This window comes from Chlamydotis macqueenii, chromosome 21 (genome assembly GCF_036417535.1).
Source record: "Chlamydotis macqueenii isolate bChlMac1 chromosome 21, bChlMac1.mat, whole genome shotgun sequence".
Classification (NCBI taxonomy): domain Eukaryota; kingdom Metazoa; phylum Chordata; class Aves; order Otidiformes; family Otididae; genus Chlamydotis; species Chlamydotis macqueenii.
The window spans coordinates 7,358,747-7,380,039 of record NC_141576.1 but is presented as its reverse complement, the minus strand read 5'-3'; the positions used below and the strand labels follow the sequence as shown (position 1 = coordinate 7,380,039).

General features: G+C 53.0%; 4 protein-coding genes across 7 annotated transcripts; 1 reads left to right on the top strand and 3 right to left on the bottom strand.

Moving 5' to 3' along the window:
- Window positions 1-2,256: 2,256 nt before the first annotated feature.
- Window positions 2,257-21,072, top strand: UBXN10 (UBX domain protein 10). Of its 3 annotated transcripts, XM_086764286.1 has the most exons (3): window positions 2,257-2,266; window positions 16,581-16,639; window positions 18,713-21,072. In XM_086764286.1, the coding sequence occupies exon 3, from the start codon at window positions 18,728-18,730 to the stop codon at window positions 19,607-19,609; it is 882 nt and encodes a 293-aa protein (XP_086620412.1). In that variant the 5' UTR covers window positions 2,257-2,266; window positions 16,581-16,639; window positions 18,713-18,727; the 3' UTR covers window positions 19,610-21,072. The 3 variants fall into 3 exon arrangements, with proteins under 3 accessions (XP_086620412.1, XP_086620411.1, XP_086620413.1); XM_086764285.1 differs by lacking the exons at window positions 2,257-2,266; window positions 16,581-16,639 and adding an exon at window positions 16,863-16,994; XM_086764287.1 differs by lacking the exons at window positions 2,257-2,266; window positions 16,581-16,639 and adding an exon at window positions 17,767-17,885.
- LOC104484482 (uncharacterized) lies at window positions 2,779-14,038 on the bottom strand. Its single transcript, XM_086764578.1, has 9 exons — window positions 13,732-14,038; window positions 13,056-13,200; window positions 12,567-12,795; window positions 12,264-12,362; window positions 4,764-4,867; window positions 4,307-4,428; window positions 3,947-4,094; window positions 3,524-3,630; window positions 2,779-2,957 (listed from the first exon to the last, which is right to left on the bottom strand). Exons 1-9 carry the CDS (start codon window positions 13,886-13,888, stop codon window positions 2,779-2,781), a joined length of 1,290 nt encoding a protein of 429 aa, XP_086620704.1. The 5' UTR covers window positions 13,889-14,038.
- Window positions 6,777-8,954, bottom strand: LOC104484483 (basic phospholipase A2 A-like). Its single transcript, XM_086764288.1, has 5 exons — window positions 8,874-8,954; window positions 8,375-8,434; window positions 8,054-8,189; window positions 7,437-7,543; window positions 6,777-7,298 (listed from the first exon to the last, which is right to left on the bottom strand). The coding sequence occupies exons 2-5, from the start codon at window positions 8,415-8,417 to the stop codon at window positions 7,174-7,176; spliced, it is 411 nt and encodes a 136-aa protein (XP_086620414.1). The 5' UTR covers window positions 8,418-8,434; window positions 8,874-8,954; the 3' UTR covers window positions 6,777-7,173.
- LOC104484486 (basic phospholipase A2 homolog BaTX) lies at window positions 9,284-10,193 on the bottom strand. 2 transcript variants are annotated; one of them, XM_086764290.1, is made up of 4 exons: window positions 10,127-10,193; window positions 9,707-9,851; window positions 9,489-9,595; window positions 9,284-9,408 (listed from the first exon to the last, which is right to left on the bottom strand). In XM_086764290.1, exons 1-4 carry the CDS (start codon window positions 10,164-10,166, stop codon window positions 9,284-9,286), a joined length of 417 nt encoding a protein of 138 aa, XP_086620416.1. In that variant the 5' UTR covers window positions 10,167-10,193. The 2 variants fall into 2 exon arrangements, with proteins under 2 accessions (XP_086620416.1, XP_086620415.1); XM_086764289.1 differs by having other exon boundaries at window positions 9,489-9,613; window positions 10,127-10,166.
- Window positions 21,073-21,293: the final 221 nt, after the last annotated feature.

Below are 21,293 nucleotides of genomic sequence, written 5' to 3'. Positions count from 1 at the left end.
CTTGAGTTCAGAGTGCTCCTTTACAAAGTGAAAAATGACTTTGGTAAAATCCATTGTATGCCAGCCCTGGATAGCTTATTACCAATGTTGCTTTCAGGAATGCTTTTTCTCCAAAACAGTCACTTTTACAGTAGTAGGAAGAATGGCGAGTCATGGCTTAATGGGGAGAGAGTGCAAGTCGCTTCGCCAGTGTGATGAGTTGAAGCCAGCGGGCGTAGCAAGCTAGTTCAGGTGGATGTGTCACCTTTGTCTTGCCCAGCCGTATTTTGGTTTGAAAGGTGGGTAGGTTCTGCAAGTTTGAAAAGATGATAACAATTTGCAGTTGTATGTTACAATTAAGATGTTTGATCTTAATGAATTGCTTTTTTGTCTTCCTGAGCCAGAGCTGACAAGGGGTTCTTGTTGCTTCGAGCCTGCAGAGCTGTGAAGGGAGTTGTCCTGTAGCCAGCAGACAGGAAGCTGAGCGGCTGTGAGTGTGAAGGGATCTGCAAAACCCAACCTCATCCATGTCCAGGGTAAACAGGCAGGGTGACAGCAGCACATCTCAAATAGCAGAGAGAGAGGCTGGCCTTCAGCTCATGGCCTCTGATACCTGTAACCAAATATTTGGCTGAAAAAACTTTCGTTTCCAAGTGTAGTACAATTAAAACAAACTCTTAATGTGCTGGGCTCCTAAGTCTTGTTATACCAGTCAAATTCTCTTTATTTTTGGCAGGATAGCTTTGTACCTGCACAAACATTTTGTGTCCAATGGTGTTAAAACTTTCGTTTTGTCTAGTTTAGATTTTTCCTTTAGCTGTTTGAATTTGAACCTGCTCTTACGTTATGTAATTTTTTCTATGGAATCCTTATGTAGCGTTCCTCAGGGAACTCACTTTTACACAGAGAATTTGCTTTGTAAACAGGTCGTGGATTTTCCTTGCGGGAGGATAGGGAGGCGAGAAACAAGAGAAACATCATGATTCATAGCTCGTGTTACTCTTTGGTGGAGCTAACTGCGCTTCGTAATATGCAGTCATAGGACAATAAGTCCTGCACAGTCCCTTGGTATTTGAGGAGGATTAGTGTTTGTTACGAGCCACGAGCTCACGTCTTGGAGGGTCACAAGTGAGCAGAGAGGCAGGAGTGTGCTTTGACCGCTGCTGGGGCGGCAGGGTCACTGTCAGCCTCTTGAAGGTGAGTACGCAGCAGGACAACACCAAAAGCTGCTTTCCCTGAATCCATTGTGTTCCCCAAACATTTTTTTTCCAAATCCTGCCCCTGCCCTTAAGGAGTTCAGTTCAAGTGGGAGTTTTTAAGCATTTAGCCAGGTTTTGTCTGCTGCCCGTAAGCATGTCTTGGCCTTACAATGCATAGGAGGGCTTTTCTGCTTGTGCTACTCAGTTTCTGGTGTACCCCGCTCCTTCTTGGAGGGCTGCCTTTTGGTTTATTTAACATCAGCGTCGCCTCATCTGCGGTGCCTGAACAGCAGCAGAATTAGGGATGCTGAGTGCAATAAACATTGCAAAGATGTGCCAGCTGAACTGTGCAAGCGGAGTTGTGTGTACGGGGCACGTTGTGCGTTAAAAGACAAAACTTTCAGATTAATTTAATGAGTCTGCACATCCTGAACCCCTCCAGGGGATGCGATCTGCCTGCTAGGGTGTATGTTCACCTGCCAGCTTTCACGAGCTTCAGAAACTTTGCTGAAACTGGGGGAAATTGGGTCATTCTCTCTATTTCAGCATCGTGTAACATGGAGATGGTTATGCTCGTGTTGAGCTGAGTGGAGCCTGTTTGCAGGCACAAACCTTAGAGGGCAGCATTGGCTCCTTCAGCTCCGTCTCAGCTCTCCTCTCTCATCCCAAAGCCCTTGAGTGGCACCAGAAAATGAGTAAAAGGAGGAAGGAGTGCTTTGGAGTTACAGAGATACCACGTTTGCTGTGGGAAGCACGAGGAAGGGGTAGGGATGTTGCTACTAACAAAATGCTTAATGGAGTCAGGCAGGAGTGCTCGATGCTGAAGTGAAGAAAATACCCTTAAAAACCCCTTTATTTTAGGACCCTCTGCTCTGAAGGTGTGGAAAACACAGCTGGCCCTGGCTCGTTAGGGCTAATTGCAGATCCTGTGTAGCTGTGGTGAGGGACCAGGTGGCTGCAGGGAGCTACAGCCTGAGGAGGCCTGCCTGCCTGGCTCCTGCCCCACGAGGACCTGCTGGGAATGGGGTGCAAGAAAGAGCCACCCCAAACCCCTGCAAACACCACCACCACGCTTCCCCACGGCTTTGGTGAGTATTAATTGCTTAAATAGTCATTAGGAGGGGGATGGGGCTGTGTTGCAGCCAAGCTCCCTGATGGGGGCTGAGTTTGGGGTTTGGGTGCAGCAACCACTCACTGTTTCGGTAGATCGTTGTTTGTTGTTTTTTTTTTTCCTCTGAATCTCAAGATTCACTGGTTGACTGCTAAAATGTCACTTCTAGTAAATGTTTTTTAAGAAAAAGGTGCAAAACTGTGCATATGCATAAATATTTACTTCAGAAAATGAGCCATGAAGCTGCATGCTGTTTCCTACCCCTTCCATCATCAATTCCTGACACATGAACATTTGACACACTTTAGAAATTGCCTTTGAAAATTTATTTTTCTTTGGAGGGATTCCCTTGTTTTTCTGATCTATTTAATTGTGGGGAGCAAGCTTTCCCTGTGTATCAGCTCCAGGGAAAGGCACCGGATACTTTTTCAGTGCCTCAGGGCCATGCCGTCCCCCACTTGCCCGCAGGGAAGGCAAAACCCCCACAGTTTAGACCATTGCCATCAAGTTTTGAGCCCGGCGTGTCTGGCAGGAGGGAGTTGAGCCCTTGCACAGAAGATTGGGGTAATTCTTGTAACTGTTGCGGAAGGTCCTGGCGTTCCTTTGGAAGCACTCCGCCGCCTTCCTGTCGCACTCGCAGCTCTGTCTTTGGCACGAAGTCCCGGATGCTGTAATAAAATTTGAGGAGGATGGAGTCAGGTAAAGGGTATGAGAAGCGGGAGATGTCTTTTGGATCGTCCTTGCTGTCGTACGCAGCCTCCACGTTGAGTTTCGGATGTTTCGGGTGGTTCTCCTCTTACCTCTGGTGCATGGACCTACCTGGCTAGGAACCATGTGTGGCCCTGCAGGGGCCATTTAATTTACTTTATATTCCTATGTATGTATAGATATTTGCTTTGATCACAGGGAAGCACTTTGTTTTGATCAACTTGCCTTGAAACAGCAGTGGAAATCAGAGTGGCAGTGCCATGTCCCCATCCAAGATGAGAAGGTCACCTCAAACCCTCAATATTTGGCGTCTACAGAAGGGCAAGCCCCCTCCTTTGGGAGGTCACCAAGCTCTAAACTTCACCCTAGTCCTAGCAAATAAGCATTTGCCCTATTCCTAACACTTTTCCTTCATTCCCACTCCCTTCCCAGCAAGTGTTTTCCAAGGCAAGATGGTCTAAAGGTCATATTGGAAGAGAGATTTCCCCAAGAGCGTGGATGTTTGTGACCCCACGCCATCTCTTACCGCAGATAATCTGACTTCCCGAGGTGGAGAATTTGTATGTGACCAGTTTGGGACTGCAGGTGAGGGAAGACAGCTTCTTGTAGCAGCAGTCGTGGGCATGGCAGCACCTGGGAGCAGGAAAAGTTGTGGTCAGGGCAGGACAGGGAGCAGTGGGGACCCAGACCACAGTGGTGAACATCTGATAGTGCCCAGCTCCCATGAGAAACACCTTGCACTTGTGCCCTGGTTATGCAGCAGCCTTGTTCTCCTCGGCATGGCCCATGCTGCAGGAGTAAGGGAGGGCGACTCGCGCCTTTCTGGCATCGCTGGCACAGCTCTCTAATGGCTTTGCCATTTCTCTGCTGCAGAGACTTTGCAGAGCACCTAATGGCTGCTTTCAGTTAGCCCAGGCGGTAGTTGGACCTTCACCAGGTCCCGACTTACCAGTCGGTGGCATCCAGCGGCTGCTTGGATCCCCCCAGGCCGCAGTAGCAACCGTAACTGTTGTAGGACAGCGGCGATTTCCCAGTCTTGTGCTTGATCATTGAAGCAAACTGAGCTATGTTACAGCTGGCGGGGGCCAGCCCTGCGACTGGAGACAGGGGGGTTAGGAGCAGCAGGAAAAGCAACCTTCCCTCCCACCCCTCCATAGCAAAACCGAGCGTTTTCATAGCAAAACCGAGCGTTTTCATAGCAAAACCGAGCATTTTCACCCTCTCCAACTTTATGGGGAGAAATTGGGAGTTCTGGGCTTTCCCTATCGCCTCATCCAGCGGGCTGAGAGCTGGCGCTGGGAGTACTCACGGCAGAGGAGCAGCAGGAAGAGCTTCATGTCTGGCGGTGGCAGCTCCGGTGTTGGGGTGAGCCTGAGGTGCCGCTGGTGGCACCTTTTATGCCCACTGTGTACCTGCTCGGCGGGATCACTCCTTTGAAGAACCCGAAGTGGGCAAATATTGACAATCCTCACCATATCGGTCCCGCTACATGTGTGAGCCTCTCTTGGCATTACCAGAAGTCCCAGCTGTGGGATGGCCTGCGCAGGGGGAGCCCTTTGCCGGGCAGGTTTCAGTAGTCTGGGATGAGTAGGGCAGACTGGGGTCAAGTCCATGCATGGCTCCAGGTATCTCAGTATCCTAATGCCTCCTGGAACAAAACGGGAGAACTTGAGGGAGAACGGGAACCGCTTTGGATGACTATTAGTTTTTTGATGTCTTGGTTAGAAAACGCCATTCTGTATCTTATTGTTTCCATCATGACTTACCTGGGCAGGGAGAAAACGCAACCAGTGCAGAGCATCCTCCTCTTCTGACTTACCAAAGTGGGTGAGATGCAGCAGAGGAAGGTCCAGCGGTCCTCCAGAACGGGCTGCGCCAAAGGTAGGGCTAAGCAAAGGCATTGTCTACCGGTTTTCTCGTTAGTGGGAGCCTGTTGGTGCCCAGATGCTCCTTGCATAGGGGGATGCTCCGTTGCTCTCCCCGTGTGCACTGGGCGCTGCGCACTGTCTTGCTCTCAAAACAGAGCAGGCAACGCTCACCGTGTCTGGTTCACTTTTATGTAGAAGCAAAAGAAGGCAAGCATTGGGGTAAGAAAAAAAAAACCGCAAGTGATTTATAATGGAGGGGTAAAAAAAAAAGAGAATGGTTATGTTGTTTGCTTAGGGAGAATCTCTAATTAAATAGGTGATGCTGAACAATCATTTTAGCAGTTTTATTCTGGCAGAGATTGTAGGTGCGTAGTGCTCTGCGCCACTTTGCAGGGGAACCCCAGCGTGGGCGAGCACGGAGCCAAGGGGAGGAAATCCCCCTGTTGCTGGGAGGGAAACTGAGGCAGAGAACAAGGATGCGACTTGCGTAGAAATCGGAGAGATGGTGAGAAAAGGGAACTCGGGTGAGGGCCTCAGCAAAATCTCTTTCCCCCCTCTGTGCCGTTTGCCTTATCAGCTCTCTGGGACAATTCACGTAAACCCCTGGGATGGCGGTGAGTTAATTAGCTGAACTGGGGCTTGCCAGAATTCTAGATTTTCTGAGTCTGCAGCCAGTTTTTATCACTGGGATATAAGGTGTATTTTTGTGCAGTGAACTGAGCTTTGAGCTGCTGGGTGAAAGACCCTCTGCCCCAGCGCCTCTACCCGTGCCAGGTTTGCAGTAGCCCTTCTCCAAACGTGAGATAAGCCGCCCGCCCAGGCTGAACGCCTCCTGGGAGGATGTGGGTTTTGTTTCTCTTTCACGGTATGCAAAACACAACTTTTTCAGCCCAATTTACTGCACTCCCGCCTCGGTGCACTGCAGTATCTGAGCCAACACATCAGCACTTGGAGCTCTGTATGAACAGATTCATACAGCCAGATGTCTAAACAGAAAAATACATCGATAGTTAAAATTCACCCAGAGTTTAAACAGGGAGAGTGTGGTTTAGCTCATCCTTGCCTGCAATCTCTCTGCGTGATTGCCCCTCTCCCGTCTCGGCGAGTGTTTGATCCTTGATTTACGCCTTGTGAACGGCAGCTGTTGGGCGAAGGGCTGCCTGCTCCTTCCTTGCTGGACGAGGAGGGTGGTAGAGCTGGATGCCTGGGTTATAGCCGGGGGGAAGCATTTCAGATTTAAGGGATATTTCCCAGTGCCGTTGATTTCAGCTTTGAGGAAAGACAGGGTGGGAATTGCAGCTGCTGATCTCCAGGGCATCAGCCTCTGGGGAAACAGCATTTTGTTGCTGTCTCTGTGGTTATATTTCATTGCTGATCCCCACGGCGGTTTGCGCAGGGGTAAACCCTGCTGAATGGGTCTGCAGGGCAGAAAACCTGCACCGTGGGGATGCTACGGTGGTTGCGGGGGAAGCAGCCGCAGCCTGACCGGCCTTTTCCTAGGGGACGTGCTCGGGATTGTTGCAGAATTGGGCCAAAACATTCTTTTCTGGTGAGAAATCTGTTTTGCTCTGTGCTGAGTGTGAGGCAAGAGCGAGCTCCCGGCCACCCTGTCGCAGCAAAGGTTGCCAGCGCCTGGCCCTCCCACAGCATCGCGCCTACCCTCAGCCCTCTGTACCAGCTTTAACTTCTCTATCTCGGATCACTGCAAATTTTCGGAGCCTGAAGGCTCAGGGCTTAGTGACAGGGGAGTTCAGGGGTGCAGAGGCACATCGGTGGGAGATGCATCACCTCTCCGGTGTAATTTTTTTTTCTGGATATTTCAATGGGAAACCTAGCTAAGAGGTTAGCTTCTCCCCGGCGGCTGCAAGGGGTGGTTGCTGGGCTCAGCCGAGTCACATCACACCGAGGCCCGACATTTTCCACTCTCTGGTTTTATTTTGGAGCAACAGAAGAGAATCTACAGTGAAGCAAAAAGCAGAGGGAGCTGACAGGCTGCACGGGGAGCTTGAGCCAAGGGGAAATGAGCGTCAGCAGAGAGGCTCGCGCTGGTTTCCATCTCGCCCTTTGCAGGGACAAGGCGCAGGTGTCCACTCCTCTCTTGTTTTTCTGTGCTGAATCAATGCATCTGTGCTGCTCTCCCTCCTCAGATCCAGTGTATAATGACACAACTTCACAAGAGGGTTGTTGTCCTTGTGTCGAAGCCAAAAAGCCTCCAGGGGAGACCCGCCAGCATTGGGAAATGCTCCTGGCACTGCTGGCTCCCTTTGCTTCCCAGCCTCGAGGTGCTTTTGCAAAGAGCCCTTGCGCTTCAACACTGCCCGGCTCGTCCCCGGCACTTGGTGCGATGCCGGCGCAGCCCCCGGCTGCGCAGCCGGCAGATCTGGGCTGCCCGCTCACATCTGCAGGCACCTCTCTGGCACCAGGTCCCAGACCCTGTGGGGATCAGAGAGAAAGCACAACTGAGACCTCCTTTTTGGGAAGATCCCTGGGGTGCTGCCCCGAAAAAGGACACCACGAAGGAGGGAGATGGTCTGGAAAGAGGCATTCAGAACTGCGACTGCAGGGACTCACTGCAGGTGGGGATTCCTGCCCTGGGCACTGAGAAGGGCTGGATCGGTCCCACGCGGCATCGCCGTGCAGCCAGCCTGGCGTAGCAGCAGGCGCGGAGCAGGCAGCACCTGCAGTGAGGAGGAGAGCCTGGCCTCGTCTGAAACGTGGCACCGGCTGCTTCTGACCTACCTACCTACCTCTGCCAGCGGGGCAGGAAGACCCACCAGAGTCTGCATGCTCCTCCTGCTCTAAATCACCCTGGAGCTGCCCTTTCCAGCCCCTTCTCATGCCAAGCCTCTTCTCTGCTTCCCCACACAACCCCTGCCCAGCTCCGAGAGCCCTTGTGCATCCTGGCTTTGGGACCGTTCCCGTCCTCTGGTGCCATCCTGCTGACGTCAGGCCGTTGTTGCTGGCACAACCCTGCTGACTATAGGGCTGGAATTAGGGGTGAATGCCACCTTGTTTTCCCCCTTCTCTAAAACCTGTTCCCATCCTTTTTGCTGCCCATTGCCTTGTCTGCAATTTGCAAAGCTTCAGAGGATGCTGCTGGGGTTGCTCACAAGCCCTGGGGTTACCCCAGGGCCAGCATTAGCCATCCCAGGGCCAGTGTTAGCCCTCCTGGGCAGTATTGCTTGTACCGGTCCACTGAAGTCCTCAACATGCCGCCGCTGACCCATCTCGAGTAACAGCCGTGGGCTGTCAGATTTCCTACGGTGCTTCCCTCGAGTCCCGGTGTGAACGGGTGTGGGAGCTTCCCGTGAGCCGTGAACACACCTAGAGTGACCGGAAAAATGTAATTTTTTTGCAAGTTATATGCAGAAACAGGGCCTGGGGAACCAGAGGGGAGAGGAGAGCTTTGCTGGGGCGCTCCCCGTGGAGCGGACAGGGATTTGGGGATGCTCCCAGCGTGGGGCTGCAGCCTGGCTCCCGTCCGTGGGTCAGGGAATGGTTGCGCTTACTGCAGCAGGCAAGCAGCACCGTCAGCGTCAGCAGGACCTTCATCTTCCTCTCACTGGGGCCTGGGAGGGGAAACAGAGGACAGGCTCAGCCAGGCAGCGTGGCCGGTTGACAGGTGCTGCCGTGCAAACCTTGTCCCTCTGGCATCAGGTCAAATCGTCCCGAAATCTGGAGGGAGGAAGGCAGCCGTGCCCCTTTGCGTCTGTGTTGCTGCCTCTTGGCCCAAAGCAAATGCTTTCGGAAGCTGTCCCACCACCCAAGCATCTCCCACCTCCCATCCTACCGCTTTTGGCACCCAGGGCATCGCTTTGCAGCGGCAGTGCAGCTCTCCCCCTGGGGCTGCAACTTCCAACTGAGCTTTTATCTGAAAGCAATGACGCTTTATCCACCGGCATGGAAACCAGCAGAAAGCAGCATGCCCGCTGCCTCCTCCCAACATCCCCAACAGCAGCACTGCAAGGACCCCACCACAGCAGCAGGGCGAGGGTGGGAGTTGCTCACCGAGGGATCGCTCCAGCTCTGATTCCTCGCTGACAGCTCGTCCTCCCACTGCCCTCCGTGTCCGGCCCGCAAGCTCCAAACTGGAAGTGCTGAAATGACTCGTCTGTCCTAAAAATGCTTTATGCTACGCCCCTTCCATTGCCAGCCAAACCCCCCCTCTCCCCGTGGGCCCGGAGTGACGCAGGGGCCAAGGCAGAGTTTTTAAGAAGTTTGGGGAGGATGATGTTGAGTATTTACTGGGATTTTTCTGTCTACACAGCAGGAGCTCACAGAGGACTGGGGTGGCTTAAGCACATTGTTTATTTTCACATTGATTAAATTTACAGCAGCACTAACGTAGTCCGTGCAGGCAGGGACATAGGGTGATCTGGATGTGGAACCCGTGCTCCGGCCCCGCATCCCGGCTCCCATCATCGGCACCAGTGATTCAGGTAGAAGCGGTAACGTTTGTTGTAGCTGCTGATGTTTCGCTTCAGGCAAAGTGCCAGGGTGCGATCGCACTCGCAGGAGAGCTGGGCGCACCAGGAGCCCTTTCCTGCAGGCAGAGGGGAGCCCAGGGTCAGCCCAGCTTTAGGGGGTGGGAGGTGACACCCCCTTTGCCGGGGCCCTACTTACTGCAGCAGAGGCTGCCTCTGTGCCAGCCGTAGCTGTAGCCCTGCATCTTGGCATCGCAGCCGTACCTCAGGAGGTTGGCGTAGCAGGTGTCGTGCACCTGGCAGCATCTGTATGGGACCTCAGGGCTTTGGGGGTTGGGGTTTTTACCCCTTACCCCCCCATATTTGAAACCGTGCGAGGATGTGTTCGGGCAGGGAGATTTTTAAGCGGGCGCTTACCTGTCCGTGGCATCCTTGGGCTGCCCTTTGCCCCCCCAGCCGCAGTAGCAGCCGTACAAAGAGTAATGCAGCAAAGCGTTTTTCCCCGTCGTCTTCGTGATCATCCTGTGCAGGTCCCAGAGGCTCCCGCCAGCCGGGGACAAACCTGCGGGGGAAAATCTGTGGGACTCAGGCTGACACTCGCCTCCCCAGCAGCATCCCCATCCCTCCAGTCCCCAAACTGGTACCAGGCTGGTGATGTCTTAAAAACGAGTAGATGCAATGGAGAGGGAACTTATTCCCAGCTTGGTGCAGGAGAGCTGTTGTGTGTTTGGGAGAGGTGGTGATGGGGAAAGGGTAAGAAATCACCAGCCTGGTACTAATTTCCATGGATGCAGCTGCACGGAGAGCCGTGAGACTGATGTGAGCGAGGACACTTACCCCACGCAAACAGCACAGCGAAGGCAAGGAGAGAGTTCATCTTTTTGACAGTCCTGGGAGAGGAAACCAAACCTCTGTAATTTCTCCATTATATCAACCGCTTTCTTTTTTACTTCCCTTCTCATCTGGGAGAAGAGATGCTCCCCATCTCCGGAGATGAGGGGGGCAGGATGCGGCCGTCGCCGTTGCTTCAGCACGAAGCGCTGCTGCGTCAGGGATGGGAAGCGATGGGAATCGGATGGCGAAGGAGTGGGGAAAAGGAAGGGAAGGGAAGAAAAGTGAAGAAAAGTTGGAGGAAAAGCCCTTGAGGGCTGCACCCCGCTGCTCTGCCTCTGGGCTGGCATCTCAGGTAGCTTCTCCTTTGCTCCTGCTTTTCTGGCATGAACCTCGCTCCCCGCTTGCACAGCAGCTTTTGGCTAAAGTAGGAAAGGGAGGAAAAGCGTTCCTCCATCCATGCTTACCTTGGGAAACCCGCCACTTGCTTGCAGGGCCCTGCAGCCTTCTTTAAATAGGATTTGCTCCCACTGTGGGAGCTCATTTCACCCAAATCTTGATGACTGGGCTTTGCAGAAAGCAGAAGGCACCATCCTTCCCCTTTACAGGAATACAAGCGATTCCCCACAACACCCCGGCTCCGTACCCCATGCACAGTGGCCCGCACCGGGCAGGATGAACCAGCACAGCAGCGTCATTTCTAGCCCAAGGAGGAAGCCAATGCTCTCTGCCCCCGGCCAGAGATGACCAAGAGCCTTTTTCTCTGCCCTGCCCAGCACCACGGTGCTGTATTGGGGAGGAAATAGCAGCCCTGATTCAGCTTTTCCATCCCAGCAGCTGCAAAACAAAGTGGGTTTGAGGTTTTTTAGGGGGCAAAAGAGTTGTACAGTTTGCGAAGTGTCCCTCTGCCACACTGCAAAGGTGATTCAGAGCGGGTTATCGGTTCTTTGGAAAAAGTATATGGGCAATAATAAAAGCCTCTGTAAGTGTGCAGTTCCCAGAAACAAGTGGTTACGCAGGTCCTGGATGATTAAATCCTCACCCACCGTGGGAGGAGAATGAAGCAAAATGGATGTTTTGGGATGACAGAATGCAACTTCCCTTTATTTCTCTCTGTAGGATTTTTCCACCTCTTCATTGCAACCCCTGTGCAGAACTCATCCTAATGAGTTCTCCATCTAAATGGAGAAACCATTTAGTCACCAGCCTAACTGCCCTCCTAAATCAGCACCCACCTTGGGATGGATGAGGTTTTGAAATCTCCTTCCTCTGTGGGTAACTATTCTTAGGTATCATAGGAGGGTCTCAAATAATCTCCCGCGTTTTCCCACTTCCATCACTCCTGTAAAAACCCCTTTGGGCCATTATTCTTGCCTGTCCCTCAGTGCACCATTTTGTTTTAGCTCTGGGAGTGTGTTCAGCTAGCAGGAAGGGGTGTTGGGAGAAGCCAAAAAACCCGACTGCCATTGGGGCTCGCTGCTGGGGGATTATTTTGTTAACAAACCCAGGGAGTTTTATTTGGTGGCATTTATTTGTCCCCGTTTCTCGATGCGAGGTGCTCCTCCATAGCTGGGGATCTGGCAGCAGGAGTATTGCTCCGCAGCAGGATAGACCTGGCGTTAGACCTGGAATTACAGCCGCAGTTGGACCTTTGGCTTTTTCAGGCTGCTGTTGGGGACCATGGAAATATTGGGGTGTCAGGCAGGTGGTGTGGCTGAGGTGTGAGATGCAAAAGAGCTCCCCAAAAGCAGCAGCCCAGACGCCAGCATTGCAGTGCCTCCTCTCAGTGGCTCTTACAGAAAAACACCCTGGAGAATAACTTCAAATACCTTTTATTTAATAATTTTTGCTGGGAAATGAAATCAAGAGAGAAAAGAGAAGAGGAAGGGACAAAAAAAATGCAAGGTGATGTGTCCTTCTGGGAACTGGGGGATTTCCACGTGTAATACATGTGTGCCCTTCCCTCGCCCTAAGCATCACTTTGCGGGGAGCCCTGCTGGCTCCGGCTCTGCTCAGCCCCCACGTCAGGCTTTTCTTTCCGTAGCAACACGGAAAACCAGTCAAAATCTGCAACCTTGGATGCAGATTTCCCTTCCTCAGCACTGCAGCGGCATTCCTCGGCATTTCAGCTTGAAATAGAAGCGGTAGGAGTTATTGTAGGAAGGCAAAGCGCCCGCGAAGCACGAAGCCACCGCCTTGTCGCACAGGCAGGTCTCTCTCTTGCACCAGCTCTGCTCGTTACCTGTGGGAGGGAAAAACCACGGTGCTCTGCGGTGGCTTTTCCATCTGGCATCAACGATGGGGTCCCCTCAGGGCACCCCCGATGCCTGGAGCTGCCCAGGGGAAGTGCATGAAGAAACGTGCCCTGGTGCTCGCCCTCTCCAATCTGCCTGAATCCCTTGCAACACCCGTTTATTTATCGTACGCTGCGTCCTCCCGTACGCACCCGACTGGCTTCATCCCCGGGGGGAATGCCCTCCTGTGTACCCTGCTGTGGGGCTGGGGTGTCACGGGAAGCGGTGCTGGTTCTCCACCTCCGCGGGACCCCCCTTGCTGGACGGTACTCACGGCAGACGATGTCTCCGTCGGTGACATTGAAATGGTAGGGGGTTATCAGGGGTCTGCATTTGCCCTCTCGCAGCTTCCTGTAGCAGCAGTCGTGCGCGTGGCAGCACCTGTGGGGCACACCGTCTCAAACCACGGCCCCCCAGCCCTCCCTCACCACACTTGGAAGGTGAAGGAAGGTCCAGGCTCCAATTTAAGGTGACTGGGAGGAGGGGATGACAAGGCAGCAGCAAGACGTGGCTGGGGAGCAGTGCCAAACCCCCTCTCAGAGCACACCAGCGCCGGCAGGCTGCCAGCGAGGAGCGTTTTTAGGGACCCCCATGCACCCTGCTCTGGGACAGCGAGTGGCAATGCTTTTCCAGGTACTCACCGGTCGGTGGAGTCCACCGGGGTCCCTCTGCCCCCGATGCCGCAGAAACACCCGTACCAGCTGTAGGAGAGCAGGGCGCTTTTCCCCGTGGTTGACCTGATCATCTGCTCCAGCTCCAAAACACTGGCACAAGCCGGCAGCAGGCCTGTGGAGGGGCAGAGGGACAGGCTCACACCAGTGCGGAGCAACGAGGCAGGCGGCATTCCCCGCACCTCGCACTGGACAGAGGAATTAAATAAGTCTGGCATTGCTGGAAACACACGCTTTCAGGCATGTCAACCATGAGAAGCCCCAGAAAAGCTCCTCGGGATTATGTCTGGTTTCTGCAGCGACCTGAATCAGTCTGGCAGAAGATATTATTGCTCTCTGTACAGGCTGTGCTGTGCTTGCATCCGGCAACCAGCAATGCCACGCTGCCAGCATCAGCCCCGAGCTCGGCACAGGCAGGAAAGCAAATGACAACGAGGTCCAGGGCCTCTTAAATACGGATCTGAGCATCCCAAAGCCTCACCATCACGAAGACCTCCAGGGCTACAGCAGTGCTACACGAAGCATTAGAGAGAAACTGCAAAATTTAAACAAAAACCTGAATCCTGCACAAAGACTCTGGGTTTGTACGTCTTTTTTGCCACATAGACGAGATCCCAGCCTGGCCCGGTGAAACTGGGGCACTTACCGCAAGCCAAGAGCACGGCAAAGAGGAGATTCTTCATCCTCAGGCTGGCCCTGGAGAAGGAAACCACAACGGCAGGCGATGAGCAGTGCCTTGGGGGCAGGACAGATGCCAAGGGCACGGAGCCGGTCGGGTGCACCGGTGACATTAGTGTCGCCATGGATATACAGCGTGGTGGCAGTATTACCGTGCTGGAGTGCACACAGCTGGCTCCCAGTGAGGCCTTTTGACTCCGGTTTCGGGACACGGCACTGGGCAGGGATGTGTATAGGGACACCGTGGTCGTCCTGCCCAGGGCTGATGGAAAAGCTCCCCGTCTGCAGCCTCCCACCACCACCCGCCGAGCTGTCTGAAGTAACAGGGCAATAAAATTCCCCCTCTCCTTACCCCGCCTGGACCTTGCAGCTCCGACGCTGCCGGCTTAGCAGGTTTGCTTTATATCGATGGCGAGGTCCACCCCCTCCTCGTATCTGCGCTGACGGTGCTATTCATTGCAGAGGAGGTCTCGCCGAGTGGCCCCTCGGTAACGAAGAAGGTTCCCATCCAACATGAGTTTCCCCGCAGCAGCGTGCCGTCAGCGTGGCTTCCATCATCTCGCTTCTGCTCATCAGCTGGGCTTGAAGCTGCCTCCATCTCGGGCTGACGCGGCTTTTGGATGAGGCCAGTCAAGGTCTTGGCTGGTTTTAAAAGCCATGGGGTTCGGTGGCTGGAGAGACAGGACAAAGGCGATTTATGCCCAAGAGATGCAGAGCTGGTAACGGAGAGGTAGTTGTGTCCTCGTTCCAGCTGCAGAGGCGGCACTTTGGCCTCCGTGTCGTCTCGAGCGGGTGCTTGGTTTTGCCAACTCAGTGCCCTGCAGCCTCAGAGGTGGTTTCTCTTGGGTCTTTCCCTTGCAATTGTCCCCCCAAATCCATGTCTGCGTCCCAGTCTGGCCACGCCGAATGGAAAGGGGAGGCGAAGGGAGGACGGTGAACGCCACGGTCTCATTTTGTGGGTCTGTAGTTTTCCTGTCCTGCCCTCGGGGAGACTCCGGGAGTGCGTGGGCAAGGGGTCTGTGAAATTAAATCCTCGGCAGAGAAGGCTGGAAACGCCATGGAAACCTGACTTGGGACGCGTTTTGAATAGTTTATTTAACCACCATAACTGAGACACGATACGGAGACACGAGGGAGACAGAAAACCAGAGGAGATAAGAAACAAAAGCTGCTATCTGCCCTGCAAAACCATGGGGTCGAAAGCAAACACGCACACAAACGCACGGTATCGGGCACGTATGCAGGGCTCCACCCTCAGTCATTAACCACACTTCTAGGGAAGGGAATTCTGGGGAGGATTGTAGGAAAATGGCTCAGGGGTCTGTATTCAAGAACAAAACTCCCTGAATTTCTTGAGAGCCGCCAAAGCTGCTCGCTGGAAGAGATGTCACGTCCCGGCTGTGCTCCAAGGCTGGTGGAGATGTCTGTCCCAGGGCTTTTCTTCCCTTTTATTTCCTGCTGCCAAGTGGAATAAAAAGCTATCCAAGCCCGATAAGGACGGGGAAGAACAGCTTGCCTGCCTCCCCACTCAGGAGTGCCGAGTGGCTCACCCACGTGCCATCTGCGCAAGAAACCATCTCAAAATGCCACAGTGCAAACCCATGGGCACTGCGCCGATTCCCAAAGCCCCTGCTTTCCCCACTGACGTTTAAAGCCGTGGCATCCTTGATGATTAAGCATTCCTTTCCTACCTCATCCACAAAAAAACTTCCATTACAGAAGGTTTTCCCCAGTGCGGTGTTCGTTATCGGCACTGCTCGTGCTCACGTGCTTGGCGTTTCAGGTCCTTGCCCTTCGGGGTGGGTTTGCTGCCTGTTGGCCCTGATGGGGAAAGATGGCCCTGACCTTCTGGGGTTTTGCTGTAGATTTTGGCTAACCCTCCGCAAAAGGCACCGTCCGGGGGCATAAACCCCAGAGATCCCGGAGGGCTGGGATCATGCAGATTGGGTATCCACAGATGGATTTAAGCAAATCCCCCAATTTTAAGCCCTCTCTCTTTGTGGAGGATCTCAGGAGAGCGAGCATGTGATGCTAAACCCTCCCTTCAATCAAGCCACAAACCCAGGGGGGTAAAAACCACCCGTGGAAGTTGTTATCCCACTGGAAATACAAACTTTTCCGTCTCCTACAGAGCCAGCAAAGAGGGGTATCCATCCAACAAACATCTGTTCGTTCGGGCCCGTATTGAAATGTAAACACACCCAGTGCTTTGATCTGCGAAGCGCGTGGTGGTATCGCTGAACATCCTGCGGACGGGATAAGCTGATAGGCAACTATTTCCCCACCTTCTTTAGCGCGCGGGTTCGCCTTGATCTTCCCCCGCCCGCGGGGTGGAGATCTCCAGTTTGGTGGTAGATAAGTTATCTTCAGTTATTTATTGCTGGTTTTTTTGCTGCCTTTGGTGGGCATCTGTTAGTGGGAGAAGCATCTGGTTAACTGGAAGCGGGTTTACAGAGGGATTAACGGGGATAAATTGAAACTTCAGCATTAGGTGATGCGTTCCCAAAATGAAAACTGACTCGGGGATCGTTTATGGCCTGGGGGACCGGGAGGACTCCCTGTCCCCCTCAGCTTGCAGGCACAAAGCAAACAAACTTAAAAATCCTTCAGATAAGTTCTTTTAGGTCCCTGGATGATCTTGTGCATATTTTTTTTAAAGGTGTTCTCATCAAGATAACTGAGTTTGGTGGTTACTTGTCTGGTTTTATTCAGCGATTGCTCAGGCGAAGCTGTTTCATCACACTGTCATGGGATAAACCCCTGTCCCATCGCATTCAGCTCAGGAGGGAGTCTAACACCGTATTTTTAAACTTTCAGGGTTTGGAAAAAAGACTTTCGCTATTCAGGCCGAGTGACCACGCTGCGGTTTTGCCCAGGTCCGTCCCTGCCGTCTGCGCCAGCGTAGCCATCCCCAGGCCTGGCCACGGCCCTCAGACCCACACCACGGCATCACGGCCATCCTCGCGCCGGGGCGGCCAGGCCGAGCAGCCCAGCTCGGGCCCGGCCTCGCCGCGCTCCGGGACCCCCGGGACACGGAGGGAGGGCGCGGGGACCCGGCCCTGCCCGCCCTCGGGCCGCAACATGGCGGCTGGAGGACCGAGACCGGGCGGCGCTCCGGCCAGCTCGTCTCGGTGGTTGGGGGGCGGGGCCTGCTGCGTGACCGGAAGTGGTGCGGTCGTCGTGGCAACGCGGCTGTGTTTGGCGGCGGGCGCGGGCGGCCCCAGGCTGCAGGTGAGGGGCGGTGGGGCCGGGCCGGGCTGGGCTGGGCTGGGTTGGGTTGGGTTGGGTTGGGTTGTGGGGCCCAGGGCTGGGTTGTAGGGCCGGGGTGTACCGCTCGGGGCCAGCTGAGGGACCGGAGCCTGGCCATGGGGCTGTGGAGTTGGGTTATAGGGTCGGGGCTTGGCTGGGAGGCCGGGCCTACGCTGTGGGGCCAGGACTAGGCTTAGCTGTGGGGCTGTGGCGCTGAGGGCTCTACTGGGGAGCTGGGCTGTGCTGTAGGGCCAGGGATTTGGGGTTGCCTGCCCTCCCAGGCCCTGGAGTCTCATTGTTTTGGGCCAGCCCTCCCTGCAGTTCCCCATCCCAGCCCCTCACCCAGGCACACAAATGTAAAACGTGCCATATTTAACACAGCTCTTTACGGTAAACACCTGATATGCACCATGCTGAAGCGGTAGAGACCCTCACTCAGGAGAGTCCCTGGCAGGTTTGTTGTTTTGGGGTTTTTATTCTTCAAAGCAGTATAACTGGTGATATCTGGTAAGTTCTCCGATGCACTCAGGAATTAATCTTCAAAGAATACCAAACTACAGCTTACTGCCTTGGAGTTTATTTCTTAGAGGCAGTAAATAAAAGGTACGCACCCCACTTCCTCCCACAGGCTCCTAGGAAACCCCGATGAGTCGCTTGGGCGGCGTGTCCCTGTCCGTAGCTCTGCTCAGGGCTTACAGAGGGACGGTCTATCTCCGCGCTTCGTACCGGAGCTGGTCAGGGTGCGCCTGCGTGCTGGGGCTCTGCCTCGGCTTTGCTCGGCATTGATTTGCTGAGTGTTTCCATTTCTGAATCAAAGTTGGAATTCTTTTCCCCTCCTTGACGAAGCCTGCTACGCAAACCACAGAAGAGGCGGTGCATGAACCTGTCTCACTTCTCCAAAATGTTGTTGTGAGGTTGTGGCCTGGTTGTCCGGGCTTTTGGGCTTTGTCCTGGTAAAGCACAAGTGGCCTGAGCACAGCTTAGGTTGGGGAACACGCATCAGAACATGGTTTCATCTTTAATGGAGGTTTATGTCAACCTCTGTTAAGCAGTTGTTGGTCACAGGAGGAATCAGAATGGGTTTCTCTGTATTGAATCAGATATATTCAGTCTCAAAGGTCTTCAGAGATTTTTAAAAAGTGAAGTGCAGTCAGTCTTACCCAAAAGTCCACAACAGGAATTAATCTTTCACTGCAGGAACGGCAAAAAGACCAGATCTGTGCTTTGAAATTCACTCGTCTCCCATTTTCACTGGGTTTCTAGCTTCAGAATAAGAAAATGCTTCTGTTCTTTCCATCAAAAACTTTAAGTTGGGAAGGGCACAACTTCCCGATGCTCTGGGTCAGCTTTAAACAATTCCTGACAAAGCCGGCACCCAGGCTGGATGAGGCTCTGAGCAACCTGGTCTGGTTGGAGATGTCCCTGCTCCTTGCAGGGGGGTTGGACTGGATGGGCGCTAAAGGTCCCTTCCAAGCCAAACCATTCTATGATTCTATGATTCTAAATACGCGTATCGCGCTGTCTGTGACTCAGCTGTTACCGATCTGTAGGACTGCTGCCTGCCTACACGGTGGTACGCCAGATTTATTGCTATTATTAGCTGATGTACAGCACAAAAGTGGGAGCTGTAGGGAGGTGAAGCTCGCTAGAAGCTTTCTGGGCAATTTCTGTAACTTTTCCCTCGGCTGTCCCATCCACAGGTGCCTTGAGAAGCGATGGCCACAGCAGCTCTTCTGAACTTAGCACCATCTCACTGCTACTTCCCTTTAAACACAGCAGCTGCTTTCTTGTGGACAGACGCCCTCAAGATGCACATGACCAGACCGAAATCTGCCAAGGGACGCACAAGGTCAAGCCTCAGTTACTCCCAGAGCGTGGAAGCCTGTCCTTGCCGAGTGCCGCCTTCCCCCCCAGCAGCAGCTCCTCGCAAATTGGTGGACAGCCGGAGAGCACCATGCACAAAACCGGCATTCCCAGCTGGCCAGATGTCTCCCCAGGAAATCCCAGGGCTCCTGCGGCCGGTTCCTTTGAGGACCTCCTCTTCCCTGAACAAGTACAGGGTGCTCCCCTCCATCGGCCAGACGGGCGTAGGGAGCGGCGCTGTGGAAGCGCTGGCTGAGCAGACTGACCGGCTGGAAGTGAGTGAGGGGCAGGAGGACGCTCCGAAAATCCACACTCTTTCCAGAGAACAAGGACCTGCTGGTGTATCGTCAGATACCGATATCCCTGATAAAGTGTGCTCACGTGCACCGTGTCCGCCTGAGAAGCCAGGAAAGAAAATGAGACAAGAGAGCCCTTTGACATCGACTTTAAGTTTGGAAGAGCCGCCGAAAAAAGACTCGCACTTGCTGCTCGCTATTCGGTCTCCCTCTGGCCATCGATTTGAACATTGTTTCAAGCCCACCGACAGTCTCCAGGCGGTCCTTGCTGTGGCAGAGCAGAAAACGTCAGCCAAATACACACACTGCAGCGTCGAAACGATGGAGGTGCCCCGAAGGAGTTTCTCTGACCTTACGAGATCCCTTCACGAATGCGGGATTCTCCACAAGTCTGTGCTGTGCATCCGACAGACGGAGCAGCGCGACGATGATCTTTAGGTGCAGAGATGTCGCCGTGCTGCTGTGGGTCGTTCTGCTGAGAATTGCTTCTTCTGAAAACCTGAAATTCTGGTGGTTCCTGGGCCGACTTCTTCATCTTGCCATCTTCCAGAAATTCCCCTTGAAGCAGACTTGTGGATATGTGTTGAAATCGTATTTCCGGTGTATAGACCCGCTATAAACAGCGTCTTTTTTCACCTGTGCCATCACAAACTGCCTCCTGAGTGCCACCAGCTTTTGGCCTTTTTGGTTTTTTGAAATTGTTAATTTTCTTCTTTGAAGACTGAAGTTTCCAAGACCTCTCCCCTTGTCCTTTTCCGTGTTTCAGGAAGGTGCCACTTCCCCGAGTGGATTTGGGTGCAGAGTCACGTGTTTGGGAAGGTAGGAACGGAACTGGTTTACCCAGGAGGACCATCTTCCGTAGGTCATCATCGTCCTAAAGCATCTTCTTCTCGAGAGTGGCTGAAATGGACTCGAAGCCCATCTGAAAGCAACGGTAATATTGCAAAGTATTGAGGTGCAAGACCACCATGAGGGCTCCGCTCTTCCTGCATAACCTCAGCACAGCTTTTAAGAGTGTGACCATGTCATCTTTTTAAGAACAAATGGTTCTTCTTTTGGCCGTACTGGTGAACAGCAGGATTTTCTACTCAGTTTTCCTTCTCTCCTTCAGCTTGTGTGATCCATAGGTAAGAACAGACGGAGAGCTAAGATGGGATGTGACAAAATACTTCCATTGAACATCTTGACACTGAAATGAGTTAGTCCAAGAAAGCAAGTGCTGCTTTGAGAATTTTGGAAAAAAAAAAAAAATTAATTGGATTTTACTGAGTAATTGGCTCGGGCAGTAGACAGTCTTTTACTAAAGCATCATTAAAAAAGGCTGGTAGGGTAACTTGGCCGGTTTTAGATAAATACGTGCTTGTGCTAAAAGAATCCTCTAGGTTTCTCACAGAAATTCTCATGGTTCAAAGGCAGTAATTAAATCTACTAAAAAAAATGGACCGTTTGCCACACAGATGAGCTAGTTTTAATATTTTGAGGTAAACCCAACTATTTTTAACCTCGGCGTAACTGCCAAACCAACACAGAACAGTCATGGTAGTAGGAAACTGCTCCCGGCGTTGACCAACAGCGTAGCATCTGTGAGCGTTCAGGGTCCCAGGGCTTTATGAAAACGGTACCTGGTGACAGTGTTACCTGCTGCTGCGGTGATGGCAAAGGCACGGTAGCGATCCCCAGGTCTTCATGGAGACCAGGGCACCGAAACACACGTGCGCTTTTAATCAAAGCAAAGTATTTCACCTAAGGGTTCGGGAACAGAAACCATTTTCTGTTTTTTGTTCGGTGTTAAGTGGCTAATTCCCATCTGATTTTGTGTATGCTATGTTACTTCTGCGGCTCAGTGTTTTCATACTGTGTGACAGTACAATCAATAAAACCTTTTAGGCTCAAAACTTGAACTTAAAATGACTTATGTGAACTGGAAGCTTAGCCATCGCATCTCCTCCTAAAGGAGAAATGCCGTTAACTCGATGGCAAATACCTCGGGGACTGTCCAAGTCAGACTTTGGACCGTTAGCTGCCATCCACGCCATCTTGCGCGTGCCACCCTGGAGTCTTGTTCTGGTTTTGTTTAGTGAGGGGGGGCCTAAGGTGGTAGCATTTCATCCTGCATTAAATA

Bases quoted from the DNA above. Each gene is read 5' to 3' on its own strand.
- LOC104484482 (XM_086764578.1), bottom strand. From the start codon at position 13,888: ATGGCGACACTAATGTCACCGGTGCACCCGACCGGCTCCGTGCCCTTG. The intron at 4,868-12,263 runs GCTTCTATTTCA...CCTTTGGCGCAG, and splicing joins TTCCTACAATAACTCCTACC to CCCGTTCTGGAGGACCGCTG. The intron at 2,958-3,523 runs GTAAGAGATGGC...ATTTTATTACAG, and splicing joins GGGAAGTCAGATTATCTGCG to CATCCGGGACTTCGTGCCAA.
- LOC104484486 (XM_086764289.1), bottom strand. From the start codon at position 10,166: ATGAACTCTCTCCTTGCCTTCGCTGTGCTGTTTGCGTGGG. The intron at 9,852-10,126 runs GTAAGTGTCCTC...TTTCCCCCGCAG, and splicing joins CGCTGTGCTGTTTGCGTGGG to GTTTGTCCCCGGCTGGCGGG. The intron at 9,614-9,706 runs GTAAGCGCCCGC...CAACCCCCAAAG, and splicing joins CCCAAGGATGCCACGGACAG to CCCTGAGGTCCCATACAGAT.
- UBXN10 (XM_086764286.1), top strand. From the start codon at position 18,728: ATGGCCACAGCAGCTCTTCTGAACTTAGCACCATCTCACTGCTACTTC.
- LOC104484483 (XM_086764288.1), bottom strand. From the start codon at position 8,417: ATGAAGGTCCTGCTGACGCTGACGGTGCTGCTTGCCTGCTGCA. The intron at 8,190-8,374 runs GTAAGCGCAACC...CGGTCACTCTAG, and splicing joins GGTGCTGCTTGCCTGCTGCA to GTGTGTTCACGGCTCACGGG. The intron at 7,544-8,053 runs GTACAAGCAATA...TCCTCACTGCAG, and splicing joins TTGAGGACTTCAGTGGACCG to GTGCTGCCTGCTCCGCGCCT.